The following is a 19,294-nucleotide window of genomic DNA, read 5'->3' on the forward strand; positions in this document are numbered from 1 at the left end:
CAGCAGAATCTAAACTGTCAGCATTGGTGATATGACTGGGAAATAATTTGATTGATTGATAATTTGGAAACAACGCTTTTGCGCTTTCTTTTCCAACTGTATCCTCAACTTTTTGAATTGATCAGTTGTGACACTGACCAAGTTGACATGTTCAAATTGTCTTTTTGTCTGACTAAATGCTCCATAACTTAAGGCTAAAAACATACTTTACTATCAGTTTAAATATGTACAATTATTTTGTAATACATTTTCACAATTACTGTTTTATCAATCAAGCTCAAGTTGGTAGCATACTCAAAACAAGACTGAGCAGGATAAAGACTTTCTGTTTTAAATCACCCTTCCCTTCTTTGCACATTAGTTTGATTACTTTATATGGGATCTTGCATTCATTTGCCATATTGCAATATCAACATTAGAAATTAGCCTATCCGTATTAATAATACGATAAATAGTTCAAGCACATAGCTAAAAAAAAGGGACCAGAAGTGAATACTAACTGTAATAGCAATCCTTAAATTCACACACACACAGGTTTCAGTCTGCAGAGTGTGAGGGGCTGCCAGGGACAGTTGGTGCCATCACTGGTGCTGGCTGTCTGCCACCAGACTGTAAACCCCCCCACAGCAGGGAACAAGAAGAGCTGTTTATCTGACTTACTCCAAGACTGCCAGCATCACCCTCCCCCAACTATTACTAATGATGGGCAATGCTCCACTGGCATATCTGCCCTTCTAACTACCCCCCGCCAGCCTAACATCCACCACAAAGCTCCCGAAAACCCACCCACTGTTTCCCATCTATAGCTACTGTTCTACCTGCACGTCTCTCTACCCATTCACCTCAACCATATGCCACAAAGATCCCCCTCTGGTTAAATCCATAAACCCATACGGTTTGGTGTTCAGCTCTGACTGAAGGTCCCACCAGTGTAAGATCTGACCCATTTGCCAAACCTAAAGCAAAAGGAGAGAGAGACAAAATACAATACATATTTTGTTTTGTTTTTCATTATTTTTTGTATTTTGTCCCATTTTATTGTATTCTTATATATTAATGTATATGCTCCTCATTTTTATTTCTAAATATGTTTTATAATAATACATTATTCTTAATGTGTTATCTTGTGTTGTGTGTGTGCACCTATGGTGTGCTCCAATAAACCAAAGTAAATTAATTGTGTGTGATAACCTACTTGGCAAAAGTCTGATTCTGATTCTAATAGATAGCTAAAATCTCAGCTGATATATAGACAGAGAGATGGATAGAGACAATAAGAAGGTACAATTATGCAGCTTGCACAGGATAATATAATAATTCAGCATGCACAGGATTTAATCCGTTTTTGTGATGTGGAATGGAAACCCCATGTGGAAAACACCTGCTGCAACACCAGTCTGATGTAGTACGGAAGTACGACTTTTTGGCAATATTCAACCCATAGAAAGCTACATATTATAACACTTTAACTTAAAGAAATTACTATTATGTAGACTTAAATCTGTATTAAAAAATGTTGAGGTCTAAAAACTCGCTCCGAAACAAACAGTATTAACTTGACAACCATTGAGAGTTGTTAGCCGTATGGCATTGCTATGGCTAACGTGCTAGCAGAGAGATAGCTCTAGTTACTTAGCTAACATTGGGGCGCAGTGCTTCTAGATAGAACATACATAACGATGTCACTGACCTTTAAACTCTGGCTTGTCCACTTTTAATGGTAGAAATTAATAAAATAAGATCTTATTGAAAGGAGGCAAAAGCGGATAGGCCTACAGTAGGTAGACACTGACTGTCCTCCCTCTCACAGTGTCAAACCCTCATCATCATAGTCCCTTCTTTACCACAGTAAACATCCTCATCACCCCTGCATGTGGCAGGTTTTTCAGGGACAGTAAATCCTCTGCAGCTTGTCCTTGTTAACCTGACAGTGGTTTTCCGGTCTGTCTGCCATCCAGCTGTGAAGGCTTGGCCTAGGGGCCAGCCCTGTTACCTCGGTGACAGATAAGCTGACCACCCACCATTCCAAGCATCACTTTAACCCTTTGATGTAGACAGGGATGTAAAGTGACTAAGTAGATTCACTTAAATACTGTACTTAAGAACAATTTTGAGGGCATTGTACCCTACTTAAGTATTTTTATTATTTTGAGTTTGTTGTGGCATAAGCTCACGGCAACTCAAGAGTCTCAATAAGTTTATCTATGAACTTTGTTAATATGATAAAGAAAAGCAATTACCAGTATATTGTTATCTCAACAATATACACAATAAGGCTGATTGTTTGATTTTTTTGGGTAAAACACTTCATGTACTCAGTTGATCATATATTTAAGGTTATAGGATATTGTAATATAATTATTCTTTATAGGCCTACATTGGAAAGCAGCTCAAACATTTAAAACCAAAATCAGTTTAACATTGGTCACACCCAAAATCCCCCAAATATCTCTCTTACCAGATACAAAGTATAATCTCAGACATAGCTTTTAATATAGACAAATGGATTTCTGCAGATGGAGGGAGTGGACTTTAAGGCAAAATTCAGGCCCACAGCCGCTCAACGTGATAATGATCAGCATCATTCATCAGGAGCACCGATGTGTCCAACCAGACGCAGCACTGCTTGTGAGTGTCTGTCTCTGTTGACCTGTGGTGCTTCACTCTCTTCCCACCCCCACTCCAACCAGGGTTGCTTAGCGACCATAGAGCAGCCTATGGAGAACACACGCACACGCACACACACACACACACACACACACACACACACACACACACACACACACACACACACACACACACACTTGGAAAACCCGGGAACTCTGAAGGAGGAAGATAATGTACTGGCACTCCACCCCTCCATCATGCTCTGTGACCCCCAAAATGTGAAAAGAAACAGCCGACCCTGCTGTCTGCTGGAGGAGATTCAACTCAGTAACCGTGGCCCAGTGACTACTTCTCATGCCTTGGATACACACTAAGGATGAAATGATATGGAGGTTTAATCGCAGATTGAAAATACTGGAATTATCATGTAAAAAACAAAACAACTCACACATTTTGTTATTTAGGCAGGCAGGAAGGTGATGATTTATTATTACCTTATTTAAGATTGTTTATTTATTCTTCAATAAAAAGATTGTGTCCGTTCTGTGACGAAATAAAAGTGTATGTTCCTTTAAAGTTTGTTTTGTATGTTTTAGTGCTGTTTGAAGAGTTGTAGGCCTATTTTGATTTATATTGCAATATTGTCAATCGCTTGAATCAAAATGCTCATATCTTCTCATAACTAATGTATATGTATGTACACATTAAGTCCATTGCCATAGTAAAAAGCTATCCTTGCACTCGTACAGCACAAGCATGTAACAGAATAGTGAAACAATCAGCCTCTTTGACAAAAAGCCCTTGTTATCACGTCATATCTATATCCAGAACCTCGCTTTACATTTTGTAATTGTGACTGATCACCGATGGATATAAGCCTGCAGCCATGAAATCAGCTTCCCAACAGACAAAGGACTTGAAAAGAGGAAAGTTAGAAGCTCAGCAGCGTCTCCCCAGTCTAACACTATTAGCACATTAAGCAAGTGCTTAAATACAGTCAGCAGACGATGGATCAACGCAGTGCCCTGAGCGGGAGACAGCACTGTAATCCCCTAAAGGGGGTTTCACTGCAGTAATGGCAACCAGTATGAAACCACAGCCTCTGGGGAGTAGTGGGACTGGGTAGATTATGAGCAGCCTTCAGGCGACGCTAAACCCCTTATAGCCCTGACACACACACACATACACAAACACACACACATACACACACATACACACACACACTCACACAGAAAAAAGAAACATGTAAGTGTGCACACCTAAAACTATAAAATCCATGAGAAAACACACTTTAGCATGCTGGAATATGGAAAATATAAAGACAAAGCTGTGTGCATACAAACGAATATCCAAGAGTGTAACCTGACTGATTCCATTTACATCTCATCCAAGGAGGGGTAAATATTCCATCTTTGTTTATGTCTGTATGACACATTTGGGGAGAAGGGTGCAGTAACTAGGATGTCATTTTACTCCTGGATTATGGGATGGTGATGGAATGACTTTTTTGGCCAAGGGCAAGTAGATGGCAGGAGGTTGAGAGTGTTATTATTTCTGGTAAATTAAAGCAGCAGCCTCAGGGGCAAGAGAAATACACCAAAACATAAAAGGCAAAGGGCACATTATAGCCTGATCCCTGCTGTGAAACACAATGAAAACACTGTGGTCAGGTGGTGATAAAACACTGTGAGTACGTGGTTAGATGACAGTTATTGTTTCATGCCGACTGTGAAAACAAACAGAAAGGTTGAATTTATACCAAATCAAATCACTGTGGAGCTATTATAAATGGGCAAAATGAATAAATCTGGTTTTACCAAGTCCCAGAAGGGCAAAACTGTGGGTAAATCAGCAAAAATAAATGAGTGGGGCTACAGTAATACATATTTTTATTGTTGATTATTTTCTCAATTATTCGTTTAGAGGTTTAGTCTGTATAATGCCAGAAAATAATGAAAGTGTTGACAGAAATCCCAAGACGATGTATAGTCAGATATTTAGTGTACTGACCAATAAATCAATTATTAAAAATAATTGGTGAATAATTTAGTAATTGACAACTAATAAATCAATAAATATTTGCAGCTTTAGCTTTGAGTGGGTGTATTATAATATATCGCCATACAACATACCTTTATATACTTTTACAGACCTTTTTCGCGTTGTTGTGTAGACTTTCCAGACTGTGCTCAACTGTTCATTTGTTGCCCCCCGGAGAAAAGCTGCTTAGAGCGGAAAGGAGATTACATATAACCAAATATACAAAACACTGCAAAGCCTATTTGACCCCTGCCTATGAAAACATACACAAACACCTATTTTGAGACCCTGCATATAGATTTGTGTATAAATCTGACCCGACGCTTTCATCCGCACATAAATACAGTACTTACTTACAGTATTTTCTCTTAAATGGTCTGTAAGAGCCTGAAGCTTTACTTAGAGGGGATTCAATCCTCTCATATTAACAGTAGTTCAATCACTCTCACACACACCGCCTTGATCCAACCCATACATATAATAATATAAAACTCTACAAGCAAGACCTGTAACCATTCACAGAGCAAATGTAGGGTTGGCCTCTGGCTCTCAAAACGGTTGAATTTGTATAACTATGTCTGTAAAACCCAGAGGGAGAGACAGACACAGGTGACCTTTGGGGGAGGGGAGGTCACCGGATGGGGTCACTGAATGTAATCTTTAAATGACCAAAGCAAGGACTCAGCCGCCTGGGGAATACATGGCTGCAGCTCGGCCACGCTCAGCCGTTGAGTGTGTGAGAGACAGAGTGAGTGAGAGACAGAGACAAATGTCTCATTAACCTCCACACATCCCTCATGCTCAAGGCATCTTTATAGGCCTTAGTGTGAGTGATCGGGCACAGACCCAGTCTTCATTCATTCATCTGTGTAAAAACACTTTTTGTAGATCAGATGAAGCAATTTGAGGCTTCCACACTCCGAGACAATGAAACCAGGCAACCTACCAAAGTTAGTGACTTTAGCATCAATGTAATGTATTGTTTGTGTAACTACCCCTTTAATGCATCTCACAAAGGAAACATTGCCTATATAGTGGATACATTTCATAACAAAACTAGAGGACCTTTAGTGGATATGAAGTTATTTAACTCATATAAGTTTCAGTTGATTAAAAAAGCAAAAAATAAGATGGTGGATTTTGGAACCATCACTCAAATTAAATTAAATGAGAGAAATGTTTTAGCGCTGATGTGGAGGTGAGGACTTTTCAAACATAGAGGCATGAGCATATTGTTAATATGACAAACTGTAAACCTTTAACATGTAATAAAGATGGACAGAAGAAAAAACAATGTGTTGGATACTTTTAAGGACTATTGTTAAAAAAGGACTAAACTGCGTAACTCCAGAACAACTTTTTCCTACACTAAAATACAAGCCAATTCCAGGCTTGAAATTGGGTTTTTCTGCAGGTTAGCACAAGGACCAAAAGACTCATGTACTCACATTTAGATTTTGCATTGTAAGCACATGCTTACAGACTATGACCATGAGAGGGTTGGCATGATGACATAACTGCATACATCAGGGAAAAATATCTGCAAATATAGGGCACATGGTGAAACATGCTGACAGCAACACTTTTATCAAAAATCTATTTGCAATGATGTCCAAATCCATTTCGAGGCATCCTTTGTATGTTCACCCTGCCCCCTGGTGTCTGGAAAATAATGGTGCAACAACAGTAGATGGTACTGAACAAGGAAATATTTGACATACCTACAATATTTTATTTCACTTTGCAAGAACAGGGTGGGAAACTATAGCTTCTTTAACAACATGAACTTTCCATTTTACACCACATCAAAGTTTGAGGATATGGGCATACATACAGTAAGCACCATTTTGAAGGAACAGACATGCTATCCTACGTTTGCATGCCACGTGTCTAAATCTAATACCAACTATACTTTCTTTATTAGCTGTGTGAAAAACATTATTTTGTAGATCATTCAGTTCGTAATGAACAGGTGCTTTGGTCTGTATAGTTACTTTCCAATGACAAGAAAAGCATCATTGTAAGATCGTGTCATCTTTGAGAAGGTTTTTTCTTTACATCAATAGAGAATATTTCATCATATTTTCACGGATGATTATATCCATCCATTTAATACACCTAATACAAAGCTTTCCTTTTGAGTGTGACCCATAATTATGAGATTGAATCTTAAAATAAAATAAAGACACTCAAAATGTATTTTGACCATGTATTAAATAAATATAATACAATTTAATGGTGCTTTTTTTTTTATTACTTCACATCAAGTATGAAAAAACCCAAATCCTTGAATGGGGAAATAGGCAGATAGGCAACTGTGAAAGAAGAAAATAAATTGCAGAGCCATCACTTTTTAAACGTTTTCAAATGGGATTAGGGGCTATTTCGGGCTCCTGCTGTTCGTCCATGTAGTAGGGGTCTCCTTGGTGGACTCTGTGATTGTGCACCCTCAGGTTCCCTCTGTGGGCAAATCTCTTCCCACACTCTGTGCAAGCAAAGGGTCTCTTCCCCATGTGAACGTCCCGTTGGTGGGCTCTCAGGTTCCCACTGCGGGCAAAACGTTTCCCGCACTGGGCGCAGCCGAAAGGCCGCTCCCCTGTGTGTGTGCGAGTGTGCACAGTCAGCTCAGAGGGGGTGAGGAAACTCTTGTCACAAAACTGACAAGGATGCAGTCTTACTCCTGTGTGGCGTAAAAGGTGTCTGCGCTGGTGGGAGGGGTAGGTGAAGCACTTGGTGCAGTATGGGCAGGTGTACGGCCGTCCATTCGCTGCAGCAGGAGCTGGAGGATGGCTGAGAGTGTGTGTGTGTCGCAGAGCCAGCGACTGGGAATTCGACTGTGTGCGGAGAGGGTCTCTATTGCCAAAAGTTGAAACCCGCCGTGTGTGATTGACGGGGCCTCTCCCTCCCCTGTCATCTCTGGGTCTCCATGGAGATTCCCCAGGTGGGGCTTGAGGCTGAACCTGCACAGAGTTCTGATGGGAGATGTGGTTCTCAGGCTCCTGGTCCAGAAAAGGGAAGGAGCTATCGTCGTCTTCGTTGCTGGTCTCGTCAGAGCCAAAACCCCGTCTGAAGCAGAGTGTGTCTGTGCCGGCGCTGCTGCCAGCTGGACCAGAGCAGCTGGTGCCTTCGGCCTGCAGGTTCTCCAGACCGGACACCCCACCTTTGGTGCCGTCCAGCCCTGGTAACCACTCCCCTGGTTGAGCTAGCCCAGGGTCAGGCCTGGGGGAGCAACGTCCGCTCTGGGAGATGGAGAGGAAAGGGGTGGAGGCTTGATCCCGGACAGATCTGTGATCTGCACCGCCCTGATCCCAGTGAGACACTGCAGGGATTAGGAGGAAGGGACAAGTGGTATGGTCACTACCGTGTAGAATTATAATTAAACTGTTCAATACTAAACCAAGCATTTTTTGATTTATACATTAACACATTTTCAGCATTATTATCATTTACACTGTTGTTATAGAGTTTTTACATATTTTTTTATTTAAATGTTTCCATATTTATTAGTGTTATGTATGGTAGCATAACACAAATATTTAACATACTTATTTCTTAGTAATAAATTATATTCCAGAATACGAGCAACTGTAGTGTATAGACCTAATGTATACCTAATGTTCCTCATAGGGACAAAGTAGTTCTGATCTTACATTTAGCCTTGGCTTGTGTAGCAGACAGGGTATGTATCTTCCTCTGTTCTCCAGCAGCAAGCGTTACCTCTGGGACTTGGACTGCCACAGACCCCACTGTAGGTTGTGATCCAGCATGCTGTGAACAATAAGCAGCACAGATCTGTAAGACACAGAAAAGCCAAAAGCAAATGTCACTTTATTCAGGCTGCAGATATCATTATAGCTTCTTAACTTCAATTTTTAGGACATCCGACTTTTAAATCATTGAGGACAGGGTCTGACCTCATGTTTTACTGAAGCTCCATCCTGGCCTGTGACCTCTTCTTTCATCCCTCTGAGGCTCTGACTGAGTCTTTCCACTGGGTCCAAATGAGAAGACAAATCCTTTCCCACATTTAGTCCTGTGTAAGAAAAGTGTAGGTGGTCAGTGCATCAGTTAAATGATAGGGATGAGAACTTGATTACAATTGGGGCTTATCCACCTGCAACAATGCAAAGGATAGGGATATTTAGAAGAAGCACCAAAATCTTGTCCTTAGGTAAAGTAGTAACACTATAGTGTAAAATACTCTATGCTCTATAATTGATTATATTTTGTATTAACAATCTTCCAGTTGTTCTTTCAGACAAAAGGTGGTATTCCCCTCTGAGGTGTAGTGGAAAAGAAGTATGCATCTTGAAATAGCAAGATAATAACAAGTACCTCCACATTTTCCATCAGTACAGTACTTGTAGTTTACTTAGTTATTTCACCAGCTATACATCAAAAAAATATGGAATGGTTTGACATACAGACTTGGTTACAAGATGATACAACTCTACCAGTGCACTGTCCACTTTCATTAGCATTTTTCTGACCCAAGTAATTTTTCATGAAATTCTTAAATACCATGTGAGCTGTATTACCTGATATGTTGGGGGTCTGCTGCCTCGTGCTGCCCTCTCTGTCTCCTGATGACAGCTCCCCTTCCTCGCTCCCTCCACCCTTACGCCTCCTCTCCACTTTCTCAAGCCTGCCTCTGAGGATGGAGATCTCCTCAGTTTTCTGCGCTAGCCTCGCCTGCTGCTCACACAGGCTGCTCTCAAAGATCTTGGCGATCTCGCAGACAGCTGCAGCCAGCAGGGAGTCCATGACGGTGGCCAGCTGAGCGTGGAAAGCACTCCTCACCGTCTCCATTGTGCTTTGTTTCAGGAAGGATGTTTTAATGTCAGTGAGGGATTGACACCAAGGTTTTATTCAATGGTTTGCCTCCAGTGACAGTCGAGGAAGATGTGTCTACAGCGATGTGCACTCCTCTACCCTGGAACTATGATCTGCCACACAATGTTGCCATGCTAAGTACCTAGGCCATTTCTATTATTAATATATGGCAGCAAGTTGCTTTTATAGTACAATCTGATTGTTATTAAAAATCTGCTGTGCGGCTGTTTTAGATATTTCAATAAAAATGACAATGGTGTCCAGGCTTTATTTGTTGAGCTAACGCTAAAGCAGTGATGGCAAACAACGTGGTGCAATGCAGTAAGCCGGTTTGTTTAGTTGATGAGCATTAACACAATTACAATTAGCTACAAGAAACATGCTGTTGTAACAAGCAATACAGTAAGGAAACTAACAAGCTAACGTGTAAACAAGGGAGCCAACGAAGCGTAACCAGTGCTAGCCTGTGTATAGTCCAGGTGCTAGTTCAAGCTACTACTCTAGCTAACTGTTTACCGGCAATGGAAACAACCAAACAAGCTGGTCGATTCTGCAATGTATCTCAACAGAAAGCGACCAAATAGCTTATCTGGCATAAATAAAATCCATGAAACGATGCAGCGACACGGCGTCCAACTAACTAGCAGGTTGATATCATTTCTGTGATTTGATGGTTGCAAGTCTCGCGATAACAAAGATGAGGATTCAGGTACTGCAGAAATCAAAGAGCCAAAATAAATGTAAATTATGTCATATACTGAAAAACACTTCAATTGTTGTGATGAATTCCTGGACTGAAAACAACTCTGCTGCTCCCCTTAGAAAGACCAATATAAAGAATCAATTTAGAAACGGGTAAAAATAATAACAATAAAAGTATATCTATGTTATGGAGTAATTCATGATACGAGACCATGGCCCTTTCTCATTTCGTCAAATCCCCCTCCTCGACTCCTCTGTCCTCCGGTTGTGACCCGGAAATTTATTTCAGCGCGCCATGTTGAAGGACATCTCAATTCTCTAAATGCACTTCGAGGACCGAGGATCGAGCGTCGAGGAGGCTCTCTGGAGGAGCTATAACCGAGGATACACTGATGGGTCCTCCACGGTCCTTCGCGGCTCCTTCGCGGATGCATTTCCGGGAACGTTGGGTATAAAATAGGCGTGACACACCGCTGGAATCATTTCAAAACCATGGCGGGAGCAATGCACAAATGTAAGTGTTGACAATGATACGTTGCATTAGTTATTTAAGAAGTGAAATGCGCGATCCAACTCCGCCCGTCTGTATGCAGTTAGAGCCCTCTAACCGCATTCCTTATTGACATTTCACCTGATATTCTTTATGTTTTTATCCACATTTTAACTACACCCAATCCTGCTACAGCATGCCATGATGTTTAAAAGTGCAAACGTTAATTTTTTTGTAAGAGTGTTAAATCAACCAGAACTTTGTTTAGCATTCAGCACCATCATTTGGTTTGGGCTATGTTGTACACTAGAATCCATCGCTCATTACAGTCTGTAAATCTTCCAACAGTTTTAAGCTACACCTTTTACTTTGTCTTTTCACAGGGACAGAGCAAGACACTCTGACCCTCATCAAAGTGAGGGTCGAGAACGATAACCTTTTTACTGGCCGAAGGCACACTGCCAAGAAAGCCTGGGAGTGAGTGACATTTTCCTGGATTGGGAACATAATAGATCCGTATTTTACGGCCATGCATGAGGCCATCGGTGGGAGGCCATCCATCGACCCTCCCACCCTGATGGACTCGGCCACTGCTGCTGTGGCTTCTGGCAGTGGCTCAACATCCACTGAGGCTGTCCAGAGCCAGGCCACAGTGGAGGATGAGGAGGCCACAGAGTCTGGCTCGGACAGCCAGGAGTGTGTTGAGCCATCCACCTCTGCCGGTCCCCCTCCCCGAAAAAAAAGAAAAAGCGCTTTGCTACAGTTCCTGGAGGCAGAGGCGGACAAGGAGGAGGACCGCTTCAACCGCCAGCAGGCAGCCTCGGAGGAAGCCTCCGCCAAATTCCTCAAGCTCTTCGAGGAACTAGTTAGGAAGGAATAGTGTCTTTTTTTTCTTCTTTTTTCTGTACTTTGGATGTGTTCATTTATTCTTTATTTATATATTTACAGGTTGACCTTAACTCTTGTGTGGTGTGTTCATATTTCTGTTATTCAGCCAGTGTTCGTGGGTCTGGTGGACCCGAACACCCTGTATGTAATATAAATGTGTAGGGGGGGTACAGTGGGTGGTCACTGAAAATGTGTTCTGATATCTGTTCTTCACAGAAAATTCAATTCAAATCCTTTATTTATCCAGGTGAAATCCCATTGAGATCATTGATCTCTTTTTCAAGGGAGACATGCAGAGCCAAGGCCATTGAGTGAGTTAGAGAAAATAAATTATCAATTTTCTTTAGAAAAATAATAAACGGGTCCCACAGACCCGAACACCATACAAGGGTTACATCAAGCATGAAGCCTTCTTTACAATTAGACATACAGAAACACACATGTTTACTGAAGATACAAGGAGATCTTTATTTTATACAAAGCTGAATATACATTTTATGATTGTGACCTGACTGAAAAGCCAACGTTTTTAAAGTCTTTTTGCAACCCAAGGCATAACTGTCTATAGTCATACAGAAAGTCATGGCCACTGATTTCCGCTTTTTAAATCTCCACCTCAAATAATTCTGCGCATAAACCAACCGTGTGTAAAGTATCCAAATGCAATATCAGGGATGTTTTATTATAAATAATATATACATTAACATTGAGGCAAGTTACTGCATGTAGCTCAAACCCTACATAAGTAAAATTGCTAACACATGTCTCTTCTTTCTTTTCAAGTTCAGTCAAAGCATAACAATATTTTATCACTGAACATGACTCAATTTCAACACTAAACGTAACACTTTCAAGAGATTGTGTGATGGCCTATTTCACATACAATTTGTAATAAAGATATGGGTCTGTAAAGTCCTTTGCTCTAAATAAACTTGAGCAAGGTGAAATTGGAAATAAGGCATATAAATGGACGAACAAAAGAACTGAGTAATGCATCTGGCCAGTAAATGCATTTTTCATCGGTGAAGAAAACAAACGGGTAACAAAAAAACTGGCCATAAATAAAAATCCTCTCAACAATAATCGTGGTCGTTCAGCTGGACCGGGTTGTGGTCAGGGGCCGAGATTTGGTCTGCCAGTCTGTCTCTCCGGCCCTGTCCACCTCGCTCCCCCCTCACAGGACGAGGTGGAGACCTCTCTACCCCCTCCTGCTGCTTCTGCTTCTCCTCCTCCTCCTCCTCCTGCTTCTGCTTCTCCTTCCTCCTCCTCCTCCTCCAACAGTTCAGTCATGTCTGCAGTAATGCTGAGATTGTGCAGTACACAGCAGGCAGTTACCACAGCAGGGACAAAGGTGTGGTTCACCTCCAAGGCCTTCGACAGGAGATACCTCCATCGCCCCTTCAGTATCCCAAAAGCGCGCTCAATGATGCTGCGCGCTTTGGCATGGCAGCCGTTGAAGCGGCTCTGTACCCTCCCCTGTAGTGGCTCCCGATACGGGGTTACGACCGTTATGGGGTGTACAATGCATGGATAGCCACCATCTCCCACAATAAAGTACCCTGGTGGAGGGTACAGAGCCTCTTTGTATAAGGTACTGTTTTTTAGGACACGGGTGTCGTGCACTGAGCCCGGAAATCCTACGAATGTTTGTAGGAATTTACCCTTCCCATCGCATACAGCCTGCAGCTGTATGGAAGGAAAGAGCTTCCGATTTATGTAGTCCTGGCCACTGGGTCCGGGTGGGGTCTTTATTCTAATGTGGCACCCATCAATGGCACCCACACATGAACTAAATGCCGGGCTATCGGCCAACTGCTGGAAGCCCTGCCCGAAGAATAAAATGTACAGGTCAATACCTTTATCCATCAAACTAAACTGCACATACATATTCTGTCATAACAAATTAATCCATTGTTGTATTCCAATGAAAAAAGCCAGCTATTTTTCAACTATTTAAAACAATTGTAATCGAACACTCAAATACCTCAAGATGAAGCAGGATGGCTTTGCGCATTCTCGCTTTCCAGCGCTGGGATCGGCGTCTCTCCTGATTCCTGTTGTTGGTCAGAAGTTTTTGCCACTGCCGTAAGGCACATGCTACAGTGGGTTTCATGACTCAATTTGTTTCATGTGGTCACTGAATATGTTTTTCGTTGTTGAGATTTAAATCACAGGTGTGCCTGGACCTTATATAGCCTGTCAGGTCCCTCATGTTTCGTTAATTATTTGGATTAGAAATTCGTTGCAGGTGTTTTGTTAAAGAGGTGTGAGTTGATGATTTATCATGTCATTTAGCCTACTAGTTTAAAAAGGTTAACATAGCCTATAGTATAGTGTATAGACAGTCATTGTTTTTTTTGTGTGTTTGTATGTGTGCATGTGTGAATATATGAAACATACATAAGCCTCATGTAGCCTATATGTCTCCCTTTATTTGTAGGGTAGGCCTACTTTTTATAATAATGTTTTAGTGCTGCCCAATACAGAAGAGATGCTAGTATGTGTCGAAAATACTCATACATTCGTGTCATACTTGTTGCAAATGGAATTAAAAGTAAATATGTGGGGGAACAATGTTCAGCTGATCTAACAGATTACAAAATACAGCGCTCTAACAAAACACTCACAGCTGATGCAGCTGTTGCCAAGTCATAATTAACGGACGTCGCTTAAATATGACCTCGCAGAGGAGAGGAGTTCTCATTTCTCTAACCGCCTGCTGCTTCCCCTCCTCTCTCCTCGGTTCTCCTCCTCGGCTCGCATCTCCTGTGGGCGGGACTAAGTATCGAGGATAGGAGTCGAGGAGGGGAGTTGGAGAAATGAGAAAGGGCCCATGTGCATGTGATGTGTAACAGAGTTACAAAGGTTGGTGTAAAATCCGGGTTAAATTGGAGAATTACGCCGTCTGGTGTTACAAACGCGCGCCTGCATTACTGTAGCTTTGTTACCGCAATGGATTGTGAGAGATTCTCATAGCACGTGATGTCGGTGGACAAACATGTGTTATTATTTTATTAGGACAATAACGTTCTGTTGTGTTTGTTTAGTTTAAGGTTAGTTGTTTAATGCTCACAGCAACATGTTTTTTGTGTGAGCTAATAGGCTAAATTGAACGTGGTGCTATCTCTCCTACAGAACGCAGCTCACGTGTTCTTTGTATGTGTCCATTGAAACCTAGTCTATGATTGAAACGCAGGGAAATAAACTGAAGTAATCACCAGCTGAGTGGTCTGTTGCCGAGGGGACACTACACCGGGGTTACACATGCATACAATTAAATTGACTTACTAACCCCTTATGGTATTTTATTGTTCTGTTGTTTTTCATGTGTGAGCCTTGTCCTTGTATCGCTGTCTTTCATGTTGTCTTTGAAAATATGCACTAAAATCTAAATAAAAAGTTCAGTGACGAAGTAGTACAACTACCTCGTTGTTATTGCCAAAAAAATATGCAAGTCAAGGTATACAGTAAATATTTTTAATGGGTTATTGCTGACAATGGTCATAGATAGCAACACTTGTAATAACTCTAAGAACATTTAAGAACATAAAAAGCAATAGTCGCGTAAGATCTCCCACCGTGTCAATATTAACAATGAATACAACCCAACAACAGTTACAAATGTTAAATATATATAAAAATCGTTGTTTTTTCACGACTCAAGCACGGGATAAAATATCTACATAACGATCACCAGTGTAATCTTCTTACATATCTGTCAGGTAACAAGAAAGATTTAAAAATGTGTCCTTCAAATTCATTTAAAAATTGCAAAGCTGATTGCAAATGTTTTGTCTAAACAACTAACATTACCAGAAACTATTGAGGCAATAAGAGTGTTTAAACAATGTATTTTCCAATTCTGCTTGAACTTCATACAACACAAAAAAATCGCGAATAAGGCACTCAGTAAAAAATACTTAAGACATATTGAACAAAACTTGGTGAGATCTTTTTTTGCTCTTTAGTATGAAATCACACAATGTGACAATGAACTTGTGATGGTGAATACCAACTTGGTTAGTATGAGTTATATAGTGATCGTATCACTCTCAAAAACAAAACCTACAAAAGATTAAATGCAGGTCATCCTTGATCATGAATGACAACATCCAGCGTTTCAATGTCCACAGACAGGTGATGCTAACTTTATACTGGCGTATTATGTAACCGCTCCATATGGTTCCTGAGGCATGCTCTATGGACGAAACTTTTCCCACAAACCTCACAGGAACAACTATGATCTTTCCCACAGATCAAGACATGCTTATTGTACTTAACTATTGAGGGAAACGTTTTCATGCACTTTTCACACTTGCGTCTCCTCTTCAAACACATTTTCCCATGCCCGCTTGGCTTCTCTCCTGTGTGGGTGGGAAAGTGCTCAATCAGCCCGTGTGTGTCTGTAAAGGGCTTCAGGCACAACCGGCAGATGAAGCCCTCAGGGGAGCGTGTGCCCATTGTTTCCCATATTGAACTTGGGCTTGTGTCTGGAATGTTATCCCTCTGAACATCTTCATGGTTGTTTGCATGACTTTTTTCTTTTTTTGGAGGCTTCAAATCCACACAAATATCGTCCATATTCTCCAAAGGCATGGTCCATGCATTGCTTTCATTTGTCACACTGGAAATGTTTTGTTCTTTGTGCATTTTCCATTTGTGTTTCCTAAGTGCCTTTTTACTCTGGAATGGCTTCGAACACATGCTGCAAGGGAATTTGTTTTCACCAACATGAACACACAAATGCTCCTCTAGATTCAAAATAGTACGACATGTTTTGTTGCAGTGTACACAGGTTAGCTTTTTGTTGCCCTTATTATTCTGAGTAGAAGATTCACTGGGCCTGCTAGAGGAAGCTGTGCTTTCTTTTTTAAAGATGACCTGTTGTGCAGTCAGGGTTTCTTCACCTAAAGACTCGTTTTTTGGAGGGTTAGTGGATCGAGCTTTTTTTGCCAACAACTTCTTGAGTTTTATGCAGGATGGTTTATGCAACTTTAGAGCACTTGGAGTTGGGAACTCTATTTTGCAACCTTTGCATTTCTTGTGTGATCGTATATGCACACTTCTGCCAAACATTGTGTCAAATGCCTTCTTACAATACCTGCAGGAGAACTTTTTTTCCCTGCCATTTTTTACAATCGCCTTTTCTGTAGACTCTCTTGTAACGATTTTATTTTCTTCTCCTTTGCTCTTCTTTGTATGTTTTTGCTTTTTTCCTTTTACATTTCCCCCCCCTTTTCCTAGACTTGTACTGATTGTTGTGTCAGTATGCACCTGCTTTATGCCTGAGAGCAATTGTTTTATGTCGTTTCTCTGGGTTGAATGTTGAGTTCCTTGGTCATGTGTTAGTATGGTTTTGTCCTGCGTGGTTCTCTTATTTATTAAGGTACCTGTAAAAAGAAAATAGTAAACTGAATGAAAAAGCAGAGATGACACCATTACACCACACTAAAAAAGTGGAAGAAAAGAGAATTGGTAATGCCAGCATTTGAAAGCAGATACAATTTACAGCAACACATTTTATTAGAATCATTGTCCTCGAAGCTAGAAGGTATAAAGCTAGAGGGCGGATAAACTTTAACTTGCACATGATTTTTGTAAACAAACTACTATCAATGTATGGCTTACAGAGCATTCGATTTGAGATCTTACTTCGCAAATTTACAAAGAAACAATTCCTATTTACAAAGAGAGCCTTTGAAATCATGAAATGGGTATCAGTGAATGCAAACATCTAAATTCTGACAAGTATAATTTACAGCACAAATGAATAAAAGCACAATTGAAAAATGAAACAAACCTCTCTTGGATCTCCTGACACCCTTTGCTTGCTGGTTGGAGTCAATGTCACGCTGATCCACCTAAATCAAAGATAAGTAGTATTTTGTTGGTTATATCTTCAGGGATTAACAATGCAAAAGAAAAATAAAGTTCAAAATAATTAGGAACATGCAGAGCTATGTCTTCAAACGCAGCAAGTAATGAGATGAACTTTGAATGTTTTGAGACTTACAATACCTTTGTGAATATTGTAGCTCTTTATAAAACATGTGATAACTGTGGTATAGAATTTTCTATATGCCCATTTAGTTTTAGTTCTATAGTCTTCTTATTTATTCCCTCTCCTCCTCTCTAGGACATAGAGCTTTAACATTCTTTCTCCACAGCTGTGTATTACCCTGGTAGTTGATTCAGCAAGCCCAAAAAATTCATAAAATAATCTCTTCTTTAGATAATAACAGGACCAAGCACAGTGTCAGAGAGCAGGAAGGACATCCAGGAGTGGAGTGCACCAGCTGGGCGTAAGAAAGTAGGTCTTAACTCTAATATCGGGCTTAGTGATCCAAATTTACACCGAGTGCACCAAGCCTGACTAGTCTCGGTCGTAGTTGCGCGTCCACGTGAATACACACAAAACAGTTTGTTGCCAAGCAACACACGTCTACATAATTTAACACTCGAACTCCTCCATTCAGAGCAAGCTAAGACTTGGATAACGAAGTCATGGATAACGGAAACCAAAAGAAGAGAAAAATGACGCCCACACCCCGAAAAAGAAAGAGGGATTTTACAGATTTTTTTAAAATCTCAATTTCATGCTAGTTCTCCAAATGTTGTTATTTAATGTTCTTGTGTGTTTTGAATAACATAGGCTATAAAACGGCCTAATGAAAATATGTGCTCACAATGGGAGCTTATTGAAATGCAATTGCAAAAAAACAGTTTCTTATGTGATTGCGGGTAAGTCGTCCACCGATATCTTCACGGATGCCAGGAGGATTTTGCTGCTTCTTCTTGTGTTGGTAAGTGAATATAATTCCTCAGGCGGCGCTGGAGAGCCAAGGAAACTTGTCTAATAGCCCGACATGCAGTTGTGCGATGAACATTAATCATGTCTCCCACAGTATTTTGAAAGGCCCCGTTCGTGTAAAATCTGAGCGCAATCAGCACCTGCAAGGTTGGGGAGAGCGCAGCGTTTCTGTCTGATCCATGCTGTAGTTGAGGGGAGATCTCCTCGATTAAATTAAAAAGGGCTTGTCTGCCAAAACGAAACCTCTCCAGCAGCTCACTGAATAGATGTCCAGTGGGTTTGTTAGATCAAGGACGACTCTTTCTCTTCTTAACCCTTTGGAGTCGACCGTCACGCCGGCGTGATCAGATCACATGACCTGTTCAAGCCGGTGCCGCATAAAAAAACAGTCCGGACAACATTGCCGTGTGTTTCTGTCGAAAGTACTGGCTTGAAACTATATCCCAGTCTTTGTTTCATGCAAAAAGACCCAGAGATATGATGATACAAAGTTAACACATTTCAAAAGTATGAAAAATGGAAGCACATATTTGAATATCTTCGCCGTATTTTATCATTTTACGAAACGGAAAATACTGGAAACTGTAGATCCTGCTCAAAAGGATGTATATGTGTATTTCTGTCGAAAGTACTGGCTTGAAACTATATGCCAGTCTTTGTTTCATGCAAAAAGACCCAATAAACACAGAGATACGATAACATAAAGTGAATACAAATATATTTCAAAAGTATGAATAATGGAAGCACATATTTTAATTTCTTCGCCGTATTTTTATCATTTTACGAAACGGAAAATACTGGAAACTGTAGATTCTGCTCAGCAGGATGTATTTACCAGGGAGGGGGTGAGGTAACCCTCGATTGAAGTAAAGTGACAGACAAACTTGAGAATTTAGATATAGTTGATAGATTACACACAGATA

The 19,294-nt window shown here is 40.8% G+C and overlaps 3 protein-coding genes across 4 annotated transcripts in view; all 3 read right to left on the minus strand.

The window, feature by feature from the left end:
- Positions 1 to 5,893: 5,893 nt before the first annotated feature.
- LOC104961157 (zinc finger protein 629-like) lies at positions 5,894 to 10,409 on the minus strand. 2 transcript variants are annotated; one of them, XM_010789391.1, is made up of 4 exons: positions 9,186 to 10,409; positions 8,562 to 8,680; positions 8,298 to 8,415; positions 5,894 to 7,966 (listed from the first exon to the last, which is right to left on the minus strand). In XM_010789391.1, exons 1-4 carry the CDS (start codon positions 9,454 to 9,456, stop codon positions 7,011 to 7,013), a joined length of 1,464 nt encoding a protein of 487 aa, XP_010787693.1. In that variant the 5' UTR covers positions 9,457 to 10,409; the 3' UTR covers positions 5,894 to 7,010. The 2 variants fall into 2 exon arrangements, with proteins under 2 accessions (XP_010787693.1, XP_010787692.1); XM_010789390.1 differs by having other exon boundaries at positions 8,298 to 8,439.
- A 1,594-nt stretch (positions 10,410 to 12,003) lies between these two features.
- On the minus strand, positions 12,004 to 13,844 carry LOC104961158 (putative nuclease HARBI1). The gene is made up of 2 exons (XM_010789392.1): positions 13,545 to 13,844; positions 12,004 to 13,384 (listed from the first exon to the last, which is right to left on the minus strand). The coding sequence occupies exons 1-2, from the start codon at positions 13,671 to 13,673 to the stop codon at positions 12,674 to 12,676; spliced, it is 840 nt and encodes a 279-aa protein (XP_010787694.1). The 5' UTR covers positions 13,674 to 13,844; the 3' UTR covers positions 12,004 to 12,673.
- A 1,179-nt stretch (positions 13,845 to 15,023) lies between these two features.
- Positions 15,024 to 19,294, minus strand: part of LOC104961159 (putative zinc finger protein 840) — a 9,301-nt gene continuing 5,030 nt past the window's right edge. The window contains exons 4-5 of the mRNA XM_010789393.1: positions 17,361 to 17,421; positions 15,024 to 16,950 (exon numbers count right to left, since the gene is read on the minus strand). Of these exons, the coding sequence (XP_010787695.1) occupies positions 15,710 to 16,950; positions 17,361 to 17,421 (1,302 nt within the window). The 3' untranslated portion in view covers positions 15,024 to 15,709. The remainder of the gene's footprint in view (positions 16,951 to 17,360; positions 17,422 to 19,294) is intronic.

Source organism: Notothenia coriiceps, unplaced genomic scaffold (assembly GCF_000735185.1).
Source record: "Notothenia coriiceps isolate Sejong01 unplaced genomic scaffold, NC01 NC01_scaffold00032811, whole genome shotgun sequence".
Lineage (NCBI taxonomy): Eukaryota > Metazoa > Chordata > Actinopteri > Perciformes > Nototheniidae > Notothenia > Notothenia coriiceps.

What these genes read in the sequence shown, in the direction of transcription:
- LOC104961158 (XM_010789392.1), bottom strand. Translation starts at nt 13,673, where the DNA reads ATGAAACCCACTGTAGCATGTGCCTTACGGCAGTGGCAAAAACTTCTG. An exon ending in CCATCCTGCTTCATCTTGAG is followed by an intron (nt 13,385 to 13,544) that starts GTATTTGAGTGT and finishes TTCTTCGGGCAG; the next exon opens with GGCTTCCAGCAGTTGGCCGA.
- LOC104961157 (XM_010789390.1), bottom strand. Translation starts at nt 9,456, where the DNA reads ATGGAGACGGTGAGGAGTGCTTTCCACGCTCAGCTGGCCACCGTCATG. An exon ending in GCAGACCCCCAACATATCAG is followed by an intron (nt 8,681 to 9,185) that starts GTAATACAGCTC and finishes TTTCTTACACAG; the next exon opens with GACTAAATGTGGGAAAGGAT. An exon ending in GAGCTTCAGTAAAACATGAG is followed by an intron (nt 8,440 to 8,561) that starts GTCAGACCCTGT and finishes TGTGTCTTACAG; the next exon opens with ATCTGTGCTGCTTATTGTTC.